Here is a 21,420-nt window from a genome sequence, read left to right on the forward strand (position 1 = left end):
AACCTTTTTCAGCCCAGTTCTTTGTGAGGAACCTTGTCGGGTTTGCCTCATGTCAGCAGTAGGCAGAGTCCCAAGGCAGAAGTCGTCAGAACAATGTCCTTCGCACAATGGGCTACACCCCAGCAACACAAAAGTCAGACGTTTCTACGCATGCCGTTCCATTTCCAGCAATGGATGAGATGACCCTAGCAGTTCTCTTCCAACTCTACAATCCTGTGACCTCCAAGCAAGCAAGGGGCATAAGCGCACAACACATCCCGGCAGGGGAAAGTGCTTCAGGATGGGGTAGAGCAGGGCTGGTGAGGTTGAGGAGGGAACCTTAGGAGGCCAGACAGAAAGTCCTGGAGGGGCATATTTGGTCCCTGCGCCTTAGGTGCCCCACCTCCACTCTACCTCTTTTCTTAGCTGTAGGCAGGATTCCTGCATTGCATTGCAGGGGGTTAGACTAGATGACTCTAGGGGATCCCTTCCAGAATTCTATTATTCTCTGCGGGTGAAAAGTAGCTTGGGGACAATGGTTCCCAGCTGGAAAATGACTAGATGGAAGGGGAAAGGGGTAATTTCTTTCTATCTCTCTCTCACACACATACAGAGCACGATGCTCTCTGTAACAAGCCTTTGGAAAGTTCCCCATGTAGAGCTGTGGTCCTCTGCTTACCTGATTTAAGTCTCTTCCAGATGTACTATGCTGCCTTTTTAATTGTTATTTGTACTTCTGTTATTTTTATTGCACAGCTTTCTTTGACTCACTTCAATAGGGATAATAGCAGCAGTAGCAGCAGCAACTTATGGCCCTCAAGTTGAAAAAGGTTCCCCACCCCTGATGTAAAGGAATATGTAGAGACCTGATCCTGTCTCCACAAGGGGCGGGCGGGAGGAAGCACTTCTTGAGAGAGATGATTCAATAACAGCCAGTAATGAGATGTGCTTAAAAGAAGAAGAGGCAGAGATGTAGATACATCCCAGATATTATGACAAGCTCTTTCTATTTGCCTACCATAATTAGGGGCAGAATCTAATAAGTTGGCACAGCACTGTCAGTGCTATTATTATCTAGTGAAATGGCCGTCATTAGAAGGAGTAGAGGAGAGAGAGAGAGAGAGAGAGAGAGAGAGAGAGAGAGAGAGAGAGAGAGACTGGGTCTGTGTATTTCAGGCATTCTTGTGTGGCCAACGTCCATATCTATCCCAGGGTCCCAGTCAATGAAGACAAGGCTAAAGGGAATGGGTGTTTTTCCTCCCGTTTTTATGCCTCTACAAATTTAGTCAGTCCCTGCCGACCTATCCTGACCTGGGAGTTCCATGTGACATTAGTTTTTTTGGTGTGTGGGTTTCCCTCAAAAAAAAACTTTATTGAAAAATTTAAAAACAGTTACCTGGAAGCCAGTTTATGGAGAAAAAGCAATCCATAACATAAATGCTTCAAAGTGAAAAGAAATAATATCAAAGCATTCCTCTTAGTTTATCCTGAAAAGAACTCTCATGATATTGGCCACCATAATTCCTGCTTTCTGCAGGTGTTTGAACCATGTGGCACTACCACACTAAGAGCAGCCCTGTGGGCGACAGCAAGAGCAAACTTCAGGAGCATGGAGGGAGATCACTAATGACGGCAGCAACTGGAAGGAACTTACACTGGTGCAAAGTTATACCTGGCCTGGTAGCATATGGGCAGCCACTGCAATTCCTTCAGTCACGGTACAACATTTTGATGGCAGGCTGCTCCAGCCAGTAGCCTAGCTACCACACGCTGCATTAGCTGCAGCTTCTGGACAAACCCTGGCACAACTCCAGTCTCAGGTGGTCAAGCTATCTCAGTCCAGGAACAGCCAGGGTTGGTGTACCAACCAAAGCCTTAGCAAGTGAGGACACCTGTGACAAACATGGAACCAGGAGCAACCCAGAATCTACATACCTGCTCCTTTGATGGGAGTGTGACCCCAGATAGAACAGGTAACTGGCCTATCTCATGGAGATGGGAATATCTCGCCCAGTGCCGCCAGCAGGGCTCTTCTCAGAATGCGCCTTCATGGTTGTCCCAACCCCACCCCAACTGATCCAGAAGGAAGCTCTAGATGGTACCTCGTGACTTGTTACTGATCCGCTTGCGCTGGCTACTGGAAGTATGAGACAGGAGCGTAGCCTGTTGATGGTTGGAGTCCACGGGGCTGGTGGCGATGATATTATCCTTATACTTGTTCATCAAGGACAGCTTGGCATTGTCACTTCCTGAACAGGAAGAATTTAAGGCAAAAACTTTTGAGAAAGAGAGACAAAAAAAGGAGAAAGGGCAAGAGAAGGAGGAGAAGGAAAGAAAGAGAAAGTATTCATTTCCAGCTATCCAGGAAGTAACATCAGGATCATCTGCAGGTGTGCACCAGTGAGCAGTAAGGGCAAGATCCCGATGCGGTTAACTATCCATTTGTATGATCAGAGCTGACCAACTCTACTCGCAACTCCCAAAGAACCAACAGCAAACAAGTTCAAAGGGATTATTTGATCCTTGCTTGCTAAAGTATTATTAAATTACTTACAGATTCTTATTGATGTATGAATTACCCCTGGACAGAGTCCCTGGGAAGAAAGCCTGGGCCCTTGTTAACATCTGAACTACTGACACATTGGTATGGCTACAGAGGCTGGAGTTTCTCACTGCCCAAATGAGACTCGATGTTAGTTTAAAATGCAACTGCACGATGGGGGTAGCTTTAGCCATTTGTTCCAGCCATGATCCCAACCAGAAATATCTCTCTCTCTCTCTCTCTCTCTCTCTCTCTCTCACACACACACACACACACACACACACACACACACACACAAATAAATGTATACGTACCGACTATTTGCCATAGGAAGAAAGCTGTCGATTGTGCCAATCAATTTTCCTTCCATTGCAAATAACAGAAATGCCTGCTGGATCTAAGATGTATCAGTGCTAGCAGCTCAGATCCTGCTCAGAAGCTGCTGTACAAAAAAAGGCCCTGGATAGCTGCTCCTGAGCAGTCATCAGAAGCTAACCAGGCTCACATGCCTCTGATTTCTTTCTCCCACAACTGCAGTATTCCAACAGCTGAATGTGCTTTCCTGTGCTAGGCTGAAAATACAGAGCAACTGAAAAACTGCAGCTCTTCCTGCTCTACAGCCCTCACTTAAACCATGGTGGAATCTACACACACATTAAAAAACGTTCTGAAAACGCTTTTTAAAGTGTGTGTTTTGTAATAGATTGAATTTTCCATAAGGCTCACCATCGCCATCTAGCATCACATTGTATTTTGCACTAAAATGTTTTATTTGCAGCTGTATAGCTGAGTCCCATGTGCAAGCATTCGGCCTTAATACATGAGCTACAATACAAGCCAGGGTGAGGGCAGGGCGTGAGTGGAAGCCCCACCTCCAGTGTACCTGGGCATTAGTCAGACTTTTACATGATTAACTTGTAATCAGACCTTTTCAAGCACAGCCGAACACACTGAGAAACCCTCCTGCAAGCAGAAACTATGTTTTACCGGGTTTCCCAGCAATGATGGACGTTTCTAAACACCTTCTTTCCATCACTAAGCATGCTAATTGCAGGGAGGCCTAAGGAGCTGCTTACACACCCAGAATATTGGGAATGGAGGCTTCCGGTACACCATTGCCCCTTCTATCAGTGTTACATCTTGTGCATTCTGGGAAATGCCTAAACACATCTCGGGTCTCACCTGGCAAACTGGAAACTGGCTTTTCAGTTACCATTTTGAAAACCTGCCTAACATTTCGTACTTAAGAGTAAGCAAATGAAACTAACACGTGGAATGATAAAAGTCTGTAATTTTATCAGGACAAGTTATTTGTTCTTTACTGTTGTAACAATTGTTTTCTCAAAATTTATCTTCTGTGCCATGAAAGTATATAAAAACAGTATTATTATTTTTTTAAAAAAGAAATGATTAAATAATTTAATGTTACATGGTTAACTGTATTTATGCATGAAATGTGATGCTCGTTTTGAGTCCCTATCCAAGCTGCGGGTGGGACGGATGCCCCAATTTGTCCCATCCTGGTTGGAATACCATGAGCATCCCTTGCAAAGAAAGATGGGCCATCTGGCATCCCAGACTTGCATGGCTTGTTTTGAATGACCACATGGGGGTAGGGAGAAGAAAGATGGACAAGGGGGCAACAGAACTGAAAGCTGGTCCCATATTGTGGGTTTAGGTTAAAGATGGGCTTTGGGTACAAAAGAATAAGGACCTGGATAGTTCAGTTGGTTAATGCCAAGGTCACAGTTTTGATCCCTCTAAGAGAAAGCTGCATATTCTTACATTGCAGGGAGTTTGACTAAATCAGGCTTCCTCAACCTTGGCCCCCCAGATGTTTTTGGCCTACAACTCCCATGATCCCTAGCTAGCAGGACCAGTGGTCAGGGATTATGGGAACTGTTGTCTCAAAACATCTGGAGGGCCGAGGTTGACGAAGCCTGGACTAGATGATCCTTAGGACCCCCTCTGACCCTATGGATTCTATGAAATCTATGCCTAACACAGCAACAACCCACCCACTCAACCATACACAATATTGAAGGCAAGTATACACACAGTTTAAGACTCTGCCCTACCTGGCGTAAGATCCATGCCTGACTTCTCATTGCAGCCCTGCAGCGAGTCCAGTGTTCTGGTGACCTGGCTGGCAAAATCCTCGCCACCGTTCATGCACTCCCGCTGCAGATGGTGACGCAGGTCCGTGATGTCGTATTCATAGCCGTCCAGGATGGGGGTCTCGCGGATGCTCAGGGTCCCACTGGAGTTGTGGCCTTGCACCCGGGCGTTCCGCAGGCTCTCGCGGCCGTGGCCCCCGATCAGCACCGAGGGGATGTAGTGGATCTCGTTAGCTGCCTCAGCGCTGGCGCTTTTCTGGGGCTGCGGCACCCGGCGGCGTTTGCACCAGCGCCGGCGGGTGTACAGGATCATTACCAAGCACAGGATGGAAAGCAGCAAGGCGATCATGCCCCCCTACAGAAATCCAAGAGACTTCAGGTAACATCCAGGGAAAGGCTTGGTGTCATTGCAACAGAGAGCTTGTACCTTGCACCTGCGCCTTCCCCAAGTATCCCATTATCTTTTTAAAAGCAAAAAATAAACAATACAGTGGTACCTTGGGTTACATACGCTTCAGGTTACATACGCTTCAGGTTACAGACTCTGCTAACCCAGAAATATTACCTCGGGTTAAGAACTTTGCTTCAGGATGAGAACAGAAATCGTGCAGCGGTGGTGCAGCGGCAGCAGGAGGCCCCATTAGCTAAAGGGGTGCTTCAGGTTAAGAACAGACCTCCAGAACGAATTAAGTACTCAACCCGAGGTACCACTATATTTGCTATTTTTCAAGGCTGCAAGAAGAAAAACCCATAGAAATGTGGCCGCTGTTAACTGTGGAAGAACCACTTCAGAAGGAAACAGAGAAAATAAGACTCAGCAAATAGCTGCACAGTTAGCAGACTTTAACAACCAGCAGAACACTGTCATGTATCTTAATTTAGCAGTTAGCTTTCCACTTTCTGCTCCTCATTCACTCCTCTGACTCCATACCAGATTGTGGGTCACTGGAATCACCACCAATATTGATGTCCTAAACAAGCACCCCTGAAATGAATGGGAGCTGTGCTCTAAAGGAGTTCCAGATCATTTCAAAGAGGCCTCCTGTTGTATTGGACTCTTACGCCTTTCGTGGATTTTCTCAACAGTCATGCCATTAGCATCAGAAACACAAGGGGAGCTGCTGGGTATCTTCCTGTTAAGTTAATCAACATTTATTTTAAAGCTCTTGCTATGACATTGGGGCCAACTGAATTTGTTTGGTGGGGGGGAGGGGGAGGAGGAGGAGGAGGAGGAGGAGAAGAAGAAGAAGAAGAAGAAGAAGAAGAAGAAGAAGAAGAAGAAGAAGAAGAAGAAGAAGAAGCAGCAGCAGCAGCAGCAGCAGCAGCAGCAGCAGCTTGTATATCAATTTCCATCCAGCGTTACAGAATTTAGGGGTGGCCTTGGTTGGAGTCAAGGGTGAGAGAAAAATGCAAGCCATGTTGCCAGATGATGGATACATGTTCCTTAATCTCTTGGGAGGAAACAGGTGTTGGCTGGAGGCTGCATTTGTGGCCTAAAGCACTAAACTACAACTCCCATAATCCTTGACCATTGGCTGTACTGGCTAGAGCTGACAGGATTTGGAGTCCAATATGCCACCCTTGGCCTCGAGCTTAAGCAGGTGTCTTGAAGCTGAGCCACAGATCAAGAGAAGGGAAGGTTGTTGCTGTTTAACCCCATACTCTCAATCTGAGACTCGCACTTCCTTTTCAGTTAAGTTATAAAGGTAAAGGTAAAGGGACCCCTGACCACTAGGTCCAGTCGTGACTGACTCTGGGGTTGCGGCGCTCATCTCGCTTTATTGGCCGAGGGAGCCGGTGTTTGTCCGCAGACAGCTTCCGGGTCATGTGGCCAGCATGACCAAGCTGCTTCTGGCGAACCAGAGCAGCGCACAGAAACACTGTTTACCTTCCCGCCGGAGCGGTACCTATTTATCTACTTGCACTTTGACATGCTTTCGAACTGCTAGGTTGGAAGGAGCTGGGACCGAGCAACGGGAGCTCACCCCGCCACCGGAATTCGAACCGCCGACCTTCTGATCGGCAAGTCCTAGGTTCTGTGGTTTAACCCACAGCGCCACCCACATCCCTTACAGTTAAGTTATAAAAGCATGCAAAACTATTTGCAAGAAGGTGGGCATCAGGGGAAGAAGAAATATGTCACTGTTAAGGCAGCCGTGTCCCATTGATTACCTGGGCATAAAACAGGAGGGGAGGCCCCAATCACAAGAAAACAGGGAGGGAGTCTTAAGGTGCACAAAAGTGGTTTTATTAGGCCCAACACATTTTGGATTATAGCCGCCTGCAGGGGGTACTCACAGGTGACAGTTCTCTGACTGGTGCAACATCACTGTTGCCATGCCTTTCCAGTTACAAGTTGCCTGCAGTTGGCACAGTTTATGTATGGGGTTTGTGTATCCCTTTGGAAATGATGTTGTGTGAAAAAAACCGCATCTGCATGTGGATGCAGGTATCTCCAAATCCGGGGGTTATCTATCTGCTGTACTTTCAAAGGGATGGACATCCACACTCACATTCTGCCCCAACTAGTCATGCATAATGGCACACAACGCCTGCTGGATCATGGCCAAAGCCTTGCCGTGCGGCACTGGCAAGAAATGTAACTGTCAGAACAGCATGGCAAACCCAGGAGTGTCGGCTGAGTTGCTTGGGCGAAGAAATATCATCCCCCCTGATCCCTGAACTAGTAAAAGACGTGGGAACAAGAGCAGCTGCAAACCAGCATGGAAAATGCACAAAGGCAGAGAAGGTTTTGCAAGCATTTACTGGGCTTCTCAAAATCTCAACTTTCTCAGTTCAAACATACAAACAAACAAACAAACAAACGGAACAGAAATCTGACACAGCAAGTAGCACCCTGACTCTTGAACCGATAAACAAAGCCACAGCTCCCTTCTGCGGGGTTGCCTTCCCTTTAAATTTTGCACGTCAAGGAATAAAAATATATAAATAAATGACCAGCCGAGCTTCATGTTTTTTCTTGGCCATGTTCCAGTCTTTTCCATCTTCCTTTTTATGCAGTGAATAGTCTTGATAAAATAAAATAATAACCATCATCTGTTCCATTAGGACAAGACATTAAGCAAGAGTTACTAAGTGGGTAATAGAACCAGCAGCTAGCAAAGACTTTTCTAAAGATGATTATTCCTCCGCCTCCCCTCCCCTCCCCACCGCTGTTCTTGGCCTAATGGAAATGGAATGCTCCCACCCTCCCTAATGGGGAAAATATATACCAACAGATTAAGCAGTGGAACAAAGACTTTTCAAAGCACAGAGCACTGTGGACAGGTAGGATCCTGAAGCCAGCTCTTATGGGTTCAGTTTACTATATCCTATTCTCCACAGCTGCACTCATTAAAAAGGGGGAAATACACCCAATTAAAACTGAAACAGAGTTTTGCATAACATTTAACTGGTCAATTTTTTTTTAACACATCAAACTTTTAGGTTTTTGATGTTTCAGACACAATAAAAGAGCATTCAGACCCTGAGTGTTCATTTTACACACCAGGGAAGATGGAATCCACCCAACAACTGAAAATTAGATATACTTTCAAATTCCACCCCAAAAAGTATTTGAACCGGTTTCACACATTCCAATTGGTATGGGATTAGCCTTGAACAGGAACCACAATTTAACAAAACTGGAGTTTTACAAAGTTTTAGGGAATCTGAAACCTGCTGCTAGGCCTGAAATCTGGGGTTGCACAGTGCCATCATGAAGACACACACCCAAGGCCTCTGCAATGCACATACAGTGGTACCTCGGGTTAAGTATCTAATGCGTTCCGGAGGTCCGTTCTTAACCTGAAACTGTTCTTAACCTGAAGCACCACTTTAGCTAATGGGGCCTCCTGCTGCCGCCGCACTGCCGGAGCATGATTTCAGTTCTCAACCTGAAGCAAAGTTCTTAACCCGAGGTAATATTTCTGGGTTAGCGGAGTCTGTAACCTGAAGCGTATGTAACCTGAAGCATATGTAACCCAAGGTACCACTGTATGAGCAGAGGGTCCCATCGCACTGAAGAATAGACAATGCCATTGATACCATGAGACATCTCAGGTCTCCATCCGCATGTAGCACAACCTCAGACTTATAAAAATCACTCTAGCCAGAAGATTCAGTGGACACAGGAAAATGAAAATCTGCTCCCAGCAAAACTTTTTAGGGAGGGCAGGTGTTGCAAATGGACTACTGTTTGCTTCATTCCAGCCTTGGACACAACGAGGAAAATGAATAGGATATTGTTCCATGAGGCTGCTGTTTGGGGAGGGTCCGCTACATTCAGAACTGTAGGGGCATCTTTGGGAGCCATTAAATGGAACTAGAGGAGAAAGTGCTCTCTTCAACACCAGATCCTGGAGGGGGAGAGACTTAGGGTTCTGCCCCCTCCTGCTCCCAAATCTGGGGTGCTAAATGCTTTTAAGGATTCAGAGTAGAAAGTTGGCTGCAATTCAAACTAATCATCCACTCATGTCTGTTTAAGTTATGAAAGGGCCAGAGCACTTTACAGCTTAAAGGGAGGGAGGTGGGAGGGTGGCTGAGAGATGTTCATTAACTATACATTCTCACCCAAGCTCACCCTTACATTCTGCCACACAGCACAGGAAAGTGGGATAATAATACTCTCTTCTCACTGCACTCTTGTGCAGACAGCTCCTAAGCATCATCTGCAGTATGGGAACACCACAACTTGTTTATAGGAAGGGTTTGTTGCGGATTGCACAGGCAGGCAGGCTGTGCTGGTCCCGAGGGCTAACCGAGAGGCAAGGTCCAAGTCCAGTCCGAGGTCGAAGGTGCAGTATGGAGGCAGTCCGTAAAAGATGAAGCTGGATGCAGGGCAGGTAGTTGGGTGAGGTCAGGAGCTCTGTCAGGGAAGCAGGACAGGGTTCAGGCAGGAACTGTCAACCAACGAAGTTGGGACTGGGGCTGGCTGGCTTTTATCTGCCCCGAGGCACAGGGTGGCCGCGATCCTCAAGTGACTCGCCTCTCCTGGCCTGGAGGCAAGCACTCCTCCTGCAGGAACTTAGTTCCCTCCACCTCTCTGCCCTGAGCCTCTGCAGCTCAGGAGAGGCTGGAGGGTTACCGGACCCAGAGGCAACCTCAGCTTCCTCTGCCAGGGCTGAGAGTGGAGCACCTGCAGGCAATGGGTCCTCCACCCCCTCAGGAGCCCGAGCAGACTCAGCTGGTGCCTGCAACTGAGGATCCAGCACAGGTGAGGACCCTTCAGGCTCATGCCCCAGCCCCAGCTCAGCTGGTTCTGGAGGCGGGGAATCCTGTGCAGGCTGGGATTCTTCAGGTTCAGCATCCGGATCCGAATCCCAGGCCATCACACAGGCAGTCCCAAAGCTGAGTGGTATAATGTTACAGCAACCTGGCTCTACTTTCTTAAGGTTCAAGAATGAGTGAACAGCTTGGTGCTAGTCCAGTCCCAAATGTTAGCATCCTGTTAGAATTTACATAACTCTAAGGACACTGCAACATTACATTGCAGGTTCCCACTTGGACCTGCCCTGTTTCTAAAGCTTTGGGCAGCTTACAACTAGCAAAGCAGAACGTTTTAGAAATCTTTTGTTTCAGGTATTGGGATGATATAGCATGTGGCATCTCTTCTCCCCACCACACCCCCTTCAATATAAGACCTAGATACTGTGGGATGTGAAATACAAGAGCAGTCAAGTACAACATTCCTAGAGTGAACATGTTTACACATGGGGAGGAGTGTTTGTCCAGCCAGCAGGTAAACTTCCTGTTTCCTTCTGGGCTGGGACAGACTTCCTCTGCATGTGACTAGAGGTGGGCGTGGCCTCACCTGTGCAGGTAACGACAAAAGCACAGGGCAGGGCAGCCATCTCTATCTTTTTGACCACATGCATCGAAGAAGCAACATCTGCTTAGCCAAAGATGCTTCCAGCCAAGACAGGACAAAGGGACTGTCTTCTTATGAGATAGTTTCTAGGTATATGTTACTTTTCTAAGATAAGTCTGCCTTCTGGGATCCTATTGTGAACAGAATGGTGTGTGAGTAAACCTTTTTATACTTTTATAGAAGACTGTGTCTTGTCTTATCTTTTATGAGGGAATAAGGGGAAAATACCAGAACAGTTATTATAGGGGCTTTAGCGAGCCTGAGCAAACACATCCGCTGCAAGTTTAAAAAAGGGAATGTTACTCTGCTAAATTGTGAACTTGCTAACACAAGTTGGAAAGGCTATAATCAGACAACGTATCCTCTCCTGCATCCCTGAACATTCCCACAGATACTGGTGTGGGGTGTTGATTTGGCATTCTCCAAGTTGAAACGGAGAATTATGTTTATAATTTTAAACGTTCAATTGTGATTAGGGCTGGACAGGAAGTTAATGAGGGGGGACTGGGAAGGACCAGAAGCCTTCACAAAACCTTGCCTTCCTCTTGTTTTCTGCAGATGTGGCCCAGCTATTTAAGAACATAAGAAGATGCGGTCTTGACTATGCTACCACTCAGTGGATTTGTAACTGGCTGACTGACCGAACCCAAAGGGTGCTCATCAATGGTTCCTCTTCATCCTGGAGAAGAGTGACTAGTGGGGTGCCACAGGGTTCTGTCTTGGGCCCGGTCTTATTCAACATCTTTATCAACGACTTGGATGATGGACTCAAGGGCATCCTGATCAAATTTGCAGATGACACCAAACTGGGAGGGGTGGCTAACACCCCAGAGGACAGGATCACACTTCAAAACGACCTTGACATATTAGAGAACTGGGCCAAAACAAACAAGATGAATTTTCACAGGGAGAAATGTAAAGTATTGCACTTGGGCAAAAAAAATGAGAGGCACAAATACAAGATGGGTGACACCTGGCTTGAGAGCAGTACATGTGAAAAGGATCTAGGAGTCTTGGTTGACCACAAACTTGACATGAGCCAACAGTGTGACGCGGCAGCTAAAAAAGCCAATGCAATTCTGGGCTGCATCAATAGGAGTATAGCATCTAGATCAAGGGAAGTAATAGTGCCACTGTATTCTGCTCTGGTCAGACCTCACCTGGAGTACTGTGTCCAGTTCTGGGCACCACAGTTCAAGAAGGACACTGACAAACTGGAACGTGTCCAGAGGAGGGCAACCAAAATGGTCAAAGGCCTGGAAACGATGCCTTATGAGGAACGGCTAAGGGAGCTGGGCATGTTTAGCCTGGAGAAGAGGAGGTTAAGGGGTGATATGATAGCCATGTTCAAATATATAAAAGGATGTCACATAGAGGAGGGAGAAAGGCTGTGGTGGAGTCTCCTTCTTTGGAGGTCTTTAAGCAGAGGCTTGACAACCATATGTCAGGAGTGCTCTGATGGTGTTTCCTGCTTGGCAGGGGGTTGGACTCGATGGCCCTTGTGGTCTCTTCCAACTCTATGATTCTATGATTCTATGAAGAGCCTGCTAGATCAGGACAATGGCCAATGTAGTCCAACATCCTGTTCTCACAGTGGCCAAGCAGATGTCTGAGGGAAGCCAAGAAGAAGAACATGAGCACAAGAACACTTTCCCCTCCTGTGGTTTCCAGAAAGTGCTACAGCGGTACTTTGGCTTGCGTACGTCTTGGTTTGCATACATTTTGGATTACAAACATGTCAAACCCAGGAGTGCGTGTCCTGGTTTGCAACCTTTTTTTGGATTACAACCCTTTCTCTTTTTGGGAGATTATGAACAAAAAGTTTTTGGAGGCCCCATTGGTGAAAGCGCGCCTTGGGTTACAACCTGTTTTGGTTTACAAACGGACCTCCGGAACGGATTATGGTTGTAAACCGAGGTACCACTGTATTTGGAAGCTGTGTTGAACATGCTCCCTACTGCTGGTGGCCACCATTTTTCCTTAATGCTAGTCATCTTTCGATTTTGATGACACCAGTGACAGCAAGGAGTAATCTCTCTCCTGTTTATGCTCCTTTTCATGCAACCTGAAATCATCGCAATGCTACTACCACTAACAAATAGCCAAAACTTGTGGTTGCCACCAACTCTACCCTAACCCCACCCCAACTTGGAGGGAGGGGCAAGGTCCTGTTGCCTCCAGTATCACACTAAGCTTTGGAGGCACTCAGAAAGCAGGGAAAACAGACTTCACAATGACTTTGGAGGCCTTAAAAACCAGCCATATGTTTCAAGGCCTTGCACAAGGAACCCCAGCCTCTCCCTTGACTGACTAAAGAGGCACTTGCCGTGGGAAAACTGGTAAGCACACTTGTGGACCTCAAGTCACACCACAGGGTGTTTCTTTCCTTTCCTGCTTCCTTGAAAACAGGAGTGAGGGTTGAGTTGAGGTTTGAGCATGAATCACTCAATTGCACCTTGAATGCCTTCACCAGCTCCAATAACTCACTACTCAAGGGAGGTCCTGCATTACAATATATTTTGCATTTACTTCCCTCAACCTTTGAAATGGGTATGGAGGTTGATCAGGGACTGAAACACGAGTACTAAATTTCATTCTGAAATCTCAGAGATAAGAACACATCCGCCCATAATGAAGCAGAGAATGTCAAATGGCAAGTGTGGCACTTCATTCAATCAATTGCAGCTGGTGGCTTTTCATTTTAATAAGACAAAAGGGGGGAAATGAGCAAAGAACCCAGGTTTTCGTGTAATAATTCAAAAAAATGCTCCTGAACAGCATTTTGATGCCACCCACTTGTGCTTAGAACTTTCAAAAATGCAAAATAAATGCATTAAGTGTCTCTTGATAATTCTGTAAAAATGCAACCACAATAGGATATTTTTCTCTGCTTTTCAAATTCAGTCTGATCCAGCAATGAGACTTGAGCATCAAAGGTCATTTTAGGTGCACTCTAATTTTGCAAAAGAATCCCACGTACACAGGCTTTCATTGGGTGATTGGTGTAAGTCACAATGGCCGAGCACCGTCACCTAGCAACAGCTCATTACACTTTTAAAAAATGCAAATATTCTCCCACAAATGCCACACATTTATTCTGGACCAAAATTGCCACCCACATAAAACCAATGACTCTCATTCTAATGGTAACCCAAAAGAACCGGTGTGGGTGGTTTCATTGATAGGTCCAGAATATAATAACCAATTTCTTGTCCTTTCTAACTTGCATGGAATTCTCCAAACCATGGCAGATAATGATGCTCTAGGGGAGCCTTCTGGATAAAAACAACTACTTTTGGTTAAAATTTAAAAAGGATGTGTGAAAGTAGATGTTTTTTTATAAAGGAAAGACTTTTTCAACCAGAGAAAGATGAACCGCTGGCTCTCACTGGGTGCTAAACCCGTGTCAAGACTGCAGGCGATGGCTCGCATGACTGAATGGTCCTCCAGAGGACTTGCACCTAGAAAACTAGCTGTCACAGAAAAGGCTAGGCTAGAGAAGCCTTCCTGACACGCCAGTTTTTAATATGTAGTGGGGCTTTTCTGTTTTCAACGTGAATCCCCACCCGAGCCTCAAGTGCCACTTCAGAGATCACTAGGCAAGAGCCTATGGTTTTAGGAGAGAGAGTCGAAGTCAGGGGGAGCCAACACAATGCCCTCTGACCATTAGCCATGCTGGGTCAGACTGGTGAGAGCTGGAGGGTCAGAGGTTTGCAACCCCTAGTTTAAGGCTACAAAAGAAAGGAAGATGAGGGCAAACATTCCCATGTTTCCAAGCCAAAGTTGTTTGTCTTGAAGGGCTGGGGTCAGTGAGAAGGGCTGGCAGATGTTGTGGATTGAAGCTTCCATAATTGTTGACCACTGGCCATGCTGGATGGGACCGGTGAATTTTAATCCACAGCAGGGGTAGACAACCTAAGGCCCGGGGGCCGGATGCAGCCCAATCACCTTCTAAATTCAGCCCGCGGACGGTCGGGAATCAGCGTATTTTTACATGACTAGAATGTGTGCTTTTATTTAAAATGCATCTCTGGGTTATTTGTGGGGCATTGGAATTTGTTCATTCCCCCCCCCCCAAAAAAATATATAGTCCAGCCCACCACATGGTCTGAGGGACGGTGGACTGGCCCATGGCTGAAAAAGGTTGCTGACTCCTGACCTAGAGGGTACCCTATTGGCTAGGTAAAAGGTAAAGGGACCCCTGACGGTCCAGTAGTGACCGACTCTGGGGTTGCGGTGCTCATCTCGCTTTATTGGCCGAGGGAGGCGGTGTACAGCTTCCGGGTCATGTGGCGAGCATGACTAAGCCGCTTCTGGCGAACCAGAGCAGCGCATGGAAACGCCGTTTACCTTCCCGCTGGAGCGGTACCTATTTATCTACTTGCACTTTGACGTGCTTTCGAACTGCTAGGTTGGCAGGAGCAGGGACCGAGCAACGGGAGCTCACCCCGTCACAGGGATTCGAACCACCGACCTTTTGATTAGCAAGTCCTAGGTTCTGTGGTTTAACCCACAGCGCCACCCGCATCCCTACCCTATTGGCTACCCATGTGCTAAACCAGGGAGGGAGAAGCCCATGGTTCTCCAGATGGGCAGCCCCAGGCAGTAAAGCCAATAATTAGGGGTGATGGAGTCCGACATCTGGAGGGCCACAGATTCCCCATCCCTGGTCTAAGTGGAAGAGGCTCCACTGGCGTGCACGATGACCTGGAATGCAACCCCGCACAAATGGGGAGTTGTCTGTATACGTTGAAGAGGCAGATGGGGCTTATCAACCTGGGAAGGTAGCCCATCTAGGAGAAGGAAAACTGAGCCTAAACTTCCACTGCCTAACAAGACATCTTTGGGAGAAGAAAAGGCTAAGGAGTAAACCCTACCCAAATCCAGAGTGGAGTCCCTAAGATGGCGCCTTGTATGCCTCCTTTTGCCAACTCCGGAGAACAAGCTGGTGCCAAACGTATTGCTCTGCTTTCCTTTGGGAGGCTGGGGGGGGGGGTCTTGTAATCTGGGCAGCCCAGGATCTCCATAAACACTGTGACCCACCGAGGTCGCATCAGTGCTGCAAATTCAGTAGTTTGAAGTCACTGTCACCTCAATGTGGTAACATTGAGTCGGGAGCAGCAACCTATAGGATTGCACTGCTAAGTCTGCTTTGGTTGCCGCACTTTGAAAACAATGCAGGCGGTTTACAGAGAATTCAGCAGTGATCAGAAAGATGATAAACAAGTTGAGAGCCAGTGATGACTGAGGAAAGACTGCCGAAACAGGAAATGCTTAGCTTAGACAAAATAAGATTTAAGGGGGACATGACAACAGTTTTCAAGTATCTAAAGCTCTTCCATTAAAAGGGAAGTAGGCAAATACTTGCTGAGGCGATGGAGGTAAGAATCCAAGTGGCAGCAGACAATATAGTTAATATTTATAAAGCCCCTCTCCCCCCAAAAGTGCTCGTGTGCATTATTGTATTATCTTTTCAAGGCCAGGGCCACTTAAAGCCAGCCAGCCAATCAGCCTGCCCAGTAATGAGGCTTGCAAGGGGAGGGGGTTGGAGGAGTATCAATTTGGCACTCCCACATTCATGCTGCCTGAGATGGTGGACTCATTCTGCCTCATCATTGGGCCAGCACTGCACATTTTTTAATCCTGCCCTTTCTCCTAGAACCTCGGGACAGCGTGTGCCATGTGGTTCTCACATTGCCGCTTTAGCACAAGCCCCTGTATGTTGCTGTAGATCCTAGTAGGAAATAGATCTGGTGGATCCACTGCTGCTTCCAAAGCCCTGTGGGCTCACATCAGTCGGGGCAGCAGGGTATGGAGGGCTGATTCTGATCCCTCAGTTGATTTCAGTGGGGAAGGGATTAGTTGCAGCAGCTCCAGCCTGGACTAGAGGGACTAGGCTGATCCTGGGTGCCTGTTTCATCAGAGAAGCATCAGCAGTAGCTCTTCACCCCGGGGAGCTATCTTTGGACATAGTGATGGCCTCTGTGGCAGACATGCTTTTCACTCGGTGGAGAAGCACCTCCTCTCCTTTCCAACCCCCTTCAGGCAAGGGAATTGCAGGTTAGGATTGCACTTCCTGGCTCAGAAACAGCCCCTCAGTTACGCTAACAAGCCCCATAGTATTACACCCATTTTACAGATGGAGAGGCTGAGGAGAGAATGGTACCTTTGCCCATGTGAGGCAGCACACAGCTGTATGAATACAGGAAGCCCATTAAATGAGCAAACTTCTAGAAGCAGGTGTTTACATGGTGCAATTCAACACTCCGACTCAAGGAGCCCACTCAAGTACAGGATCCGACCCACAACTCAGGGATTCTATCTGACAGTCAATAGGCAGTGTCTAGGGAAAAGAGGCTCTAACTGCTCTTTACTGTTTTGTTTTTGCCGCTTATTAATTTTTCTCCAGGACTAATCAAAAACAAAACATGAAGGGAGAGAGCTAGCCCCCGGCAGCAATCTGGGAGAGATATTGACATTCTCATTAAGGCAGGCTTCATTAAACAGCCCCGTCCTCAGTATCAGCGCAGCCTGACGACACATTGTCTCCAGCTAATTATCTTCTGCTGGCAAAAGGAATTGCACAATTCTTCAACATCGCTTAAAAAAGAAAAGTCTACCTCGCCAACATTGATCTTTTGTTTCCTTTCCTTATTGGCATCCATTGAATTTTATCTCTGACTGGCTTCCCCTCCCCCTCCCCCGCTCGCCGCCGCCTGCTTTCCCTTTTTAAAAGTTTAAGTGAAGAAACCAGCCAGTGGGGGTCAGGATGTACGGATGAGAGATTCTTCCAGACTGTTACTATTTTGGGTTGGGGTTCAGTCACATACCAGCAAATCCACATTGCATAATTATAGCAGATTGGGAAGTTTTGCGCAACAATCCTGCCTCTCCAAAACATTGGGGGTTGTTTTTTTTTCCAATAAAGGAAAATGACAGGAAATAATGTGATAGCAGATTCAGGCAGCAGGTGCTTTGATGCAATATCATCTCTCCTCCCTGCAAACAAATCAGGATGGACGAGTGTCCATCCTGGAAGTGTCCTTTGTCGTACAACGATAGGATTGCACCTCCAAGACTCCAGGCTCTGTATGCTCAAGAAAGTGAGGTGGTTAGTAGTGGTGGTGGAAGAGGAATCTGAAATGTTGCATGCTGTCAAATTCAGTTCCGCTCATGTGGATGGAGGAGGAGAAGACAAGCATGATCTCTCACTAGCCTATGGATGTTAGGAGGCTTCTTCACCAGCTTCTCTGAAGTCCTGCCTTGGGCAAGAGCCAAGTGATGCACACAGCCACTGCCAGGCTTGAGTCCCAGCCCTTTATTTAGAACAAAACCAAGGCATTCTTGGAAAGGATTGATCTCCTGCTGTTGTTGACCCACCACCCTAGCTGTGAAGCCTGGGCAGCTGTTAGGTGCTGGGAACAGGAGCTGAATGACAAATGGGCAAAAAAATAGAGGAAGCAATGTGGTATCTGGACAGAATGTGACATAGGTCGATTTGGGGAAGAGTTGTAACTCGGTGCTTTGCCTTCAGAAGGCCCCTGATCCAATCCTTGGCACCTCCAGATAGGCCTGGAACCCTGGGGAATGCTGCCAGTCTGTGCACGTAACATTAGTGATGGTTCTGAAACTCATGACAGTGATAAGAGAGTGCAGGAAACGATTCCCTGTTCTGAAAGCCCAAGCCTATTAAGAGCCAATCCAAGTCTCCTTTGACTCTTGATGAGCTAGCGTGGTCACAGCCTTCTCCAAAATGGAAGCTGTTGCTTGTTGTCTCCAATGGCCCATGGCCCACCCTCATGAAGCAGGGGCAGGGAAGGCTGCTGGCAGCAGCAGAGGCCTCATCTTTAAACCCTGGATTCTCATGTGGGTCATCCATTAGCACCTGGGAGTATGGAAAATGTAGTTCCCAAAGCTTCCACACTCTAAACAGGAAGTAAGCAAGCTGCAGATCTGTAGGCTATGCACCTAACTGAAAAAGCATTACTAAAATATTTCCTCCCAATGCTCACAAGCGCTGGTTTCTGAGCCCCACAAGCATCTTGTTTTCCAGAGCAGAATTCTGTCCACTAATCAGAAACATAAGCACACCCTCATTCAAGGATGGGACCTGTGGCCCTCCAGATGTTCTCAAACTGACAATATCCATGACCATTGTCCTGGCTGTAACTGAAGGATGTAACTTGGAGCATGGTTTCTGCCAAAATCTTTAAGGCTCGGATCAGCATGGTGCAGGGGGAAAATAGGGTTCAAATAGGGTATGCACAGCTAATCAAACTAACAAGCCATTATATGAAAATGGGGCAAGCACAACTTCAGCAAGTTGAGCTATCGTCTTAACTGGGCAAGCAAACAGGAACTCCTTCTCGAGGGCTGAACCTGAGCTGTCTGCTCACGCCTACACTGGCGTCCCTGTGACCTAGGCGATGGAGAAAGTGACCACAGCAGCTCTGAACCAGACTGAGCAGCAGACTCCTCCTGAGAGGATGGGCTAGAGGTGGGCTCCAGTGGTACCATGACTGGAATCATGGCTGGCAAAGGAGCTGGGAGTGAAGTGGTCACAGCGCACCTAGGTTGTGTCAGGGGGGGCAGTGCTGGGGGCTATGCCACTGAGACCCTCCCCAGGATTTCAGAACCACTGGCAGTCATCTTTGAGAATTCCTGGAGAACAGGCGAAGTCCCGGCAGACTGGAGGAGGGCAAATGTTGTCCCTATTTTCAAAAAGGGGAAAAGAGAGGACCCAAATAATTACCGCCCAGTCAGTCTGACATCAATACCAGGGAAGATTCTGGAGCAGATCATTAAGCAAGCAGTCTGTGAGCACCTAGAAAGGAATGCTGTGATCACCAATAGTCAGCATGGATTTCTGAAAAATAAGTCATGTCAGACTAACCTGATCTCGTTTTTTGACAGAATTACAAGCCTGGTAGATGAAGGGAACGCAGTGGATGTAGTCTACCTTGATTTCAGCAAGGCATTTGACAAGGTGCCCCATGATATTCTTGTAAAGAAGCTGGTAAAATGCGGTCTTGACTATGCTACCACTCAGTGGATTTGTAACTGGCTGACTGACCGAACCCAAAGGGTGCTCATCAATGGTTCCTCTTCATCCTGGAGAAGAGTGACTAGTGGGGTGCCACAGGGTTCTGTCTTGGGCCCGGTCTTATTCAACATCTTTATCAACGACTTGGATGATGGACTCAAGGGCATCCTGATCAAATTTGCAGATGACACCAAACTGGGAGGGGTGGCTAATACCCCAGAGGACAGGATCACACTTCAAAACGACCTTGACAGATTAGAGAACTGGGCCAAAACAAACAAGATGAATTTTAACAGGGAGAAATGTAAAGTATTGCACTTGGGCAAAAAAAATGAGAGGCACAAATACAAGATGGGTGACACCTGGCTTGAGAGCAGTACATGTGAAAAGGATCTAGGAGTCTTGGTTGACCACAAACTTGACATGAGCCAACAGTGTGACGCGGCAGCTAAAAAAGCCAATGCAATTCTGGGCCTCATCAATAGGAGTATAGCATCTAGATCAAGGGAAGTAATAGTGCCACTGTATTCTGCTCTGGTCAGACCTCACCTGGAGTACTGTGTCCAGTTCTGGGCACCACAGTTCAAGAAGGACACTGACAAACTCGAACGTGTCCAGAGGAGGGCAACCAAAATGGTCAAAGGCCTGGAAACGATGCCTTATGAGGAACGGCTAAGGGAGCTGGGCATGTTTAGCCTGGAGAAGAGGAGGTTAAGGGGTGATATGATAGCCATGTTCAAATATATAAAAGGATGTCACATAGAGGAGGGAGAAAGGCTGTTTTCTGCTGCTCCAGAGAAGCGGACACGGAGCAATGGATCCAAACTACAAGAAAGAAGATTCCACCTAAACATTAGGAAGAACTTCCTGACAGTAAGAGCTGTTTGACAGTGGAATTTGCTGCCAAGGAGTGTGGTGGAGTCTCCTTCTTTGGAGGTCTTTAAGCAGAGGCTTGACAGCCATATGTCAGGAGTGCTCTGATGGTGTTTCCTGCTTGGCAGGGGGTTGGACTCGATGGCCCTTGTGGTCTCTTCCAACTCTATGATTCTATGATTCTATGATTCTATGATTCTATGATTAGGATCTGACTCCTCATCCGTAACTCTCTCCCAGCAGGGATTCTTCTGTCTCTTGGGAGCACCCCAACCCACTGGGCCTCTCTCATTAAGAGGCAGCTCCTCCAACGCCCCCTCCCTCCCCCCAAGTCCTGGTCTGACCAGCCCCCCATAATGACTCCTTGGGACTCATGACAACTATTGGATGTGCTGTCTGGGTGAGTGGGAGTTTAACATCCCTGCCCTAGCACATTACTGGTGTGTGTGTGTGTGTGTGTGTGTGTGTGTGTGTGTGTGTGTGTGTGAAAAGGTGGTGCCAGGGGTGTTTGCCAAAAGCACTAAGACCAGAAAAGGTCTGGGGGGAGTTTCTGGCAGCCACAGCAATAGGTATCTTCTTTTCTTCCTGGCCATGAATCCCATTCTCCTCATTCTTGCACCTCAATCAACAGGTTAAATATTTTTTTTAAGTACTATACAGATTCCTGAAGAATAATTCTACCAGCAACTACTAAAGACAGTAGCTAAAAATGGAATCTCCCCGTTTGGACCTGCAACACCTCTGATGACGAAAAGGGGGGCAAACAGCAGGGGGTGGCCACTTATACTGAGCTCCATGCGCTCTCTGTGCTAATAAATAAATAAATGTTCTACACTACCAAAGAAACTGAACTAAGTGGCCTCATTTATGTAAATTAAATGTGCCTATTTTTGCATAACTGATTCTTCTTCTGATTGTCATAGGGGTAGGCAAGGAGGTATGAAGGGCACTGAAGCCCACCCCCTGAATATTGATAATATTAGGGCCCTGGGGGGGG

At 47.2% G+C, this 21,420-nt stretch overlaps 1 protein-coding gene across 3 annotated transcripts in view; it reads right to left on the reverse strand.

Moving 5' to 3' along the window:
* Positions 1-21,420, reverse strand: part of ASTN1 (astrotactin 1) — a 222,469-nt gene that overhangs the window by 119,684 nt on the left and 81,365 nt on the right. For 2 of the 3 annotated variants that reach the window (XM_028732343.2, XM_077928222.1), the window contains exons 3-4: positions 4,600-4,993; positions 2,082-2,255 (exon numbers count right to left, since the gene is read on the reverse strand). In XM_028732343.2, the coding sequence (XP_028588176.2) occupies positions 2,082-2,255; positions 4,600-4,993 (568 nt within the window). The remainder of the gene's footprint in view (positions 1-2,081; positions 2,256-4,599; positions 4,994-21,420) is intronic. The other variant, XM_028732345.2, reaches the window with a different exon arrangement.

This window comes from Podarcis muralis, chromosome 5 (assembly GCF_964188315.1).
Source record: "Podarcis muralis chromosome 5, rPodMur119.hap1.1, whole genome shotgun sequence".
In the NCBI taxonomy this organism is placed as follows: Eukaryota; Metazoa; Chordata; class Lepidosauria; order Squamata; family Lacertidae; genus Podarcis; species Podarcis muralis.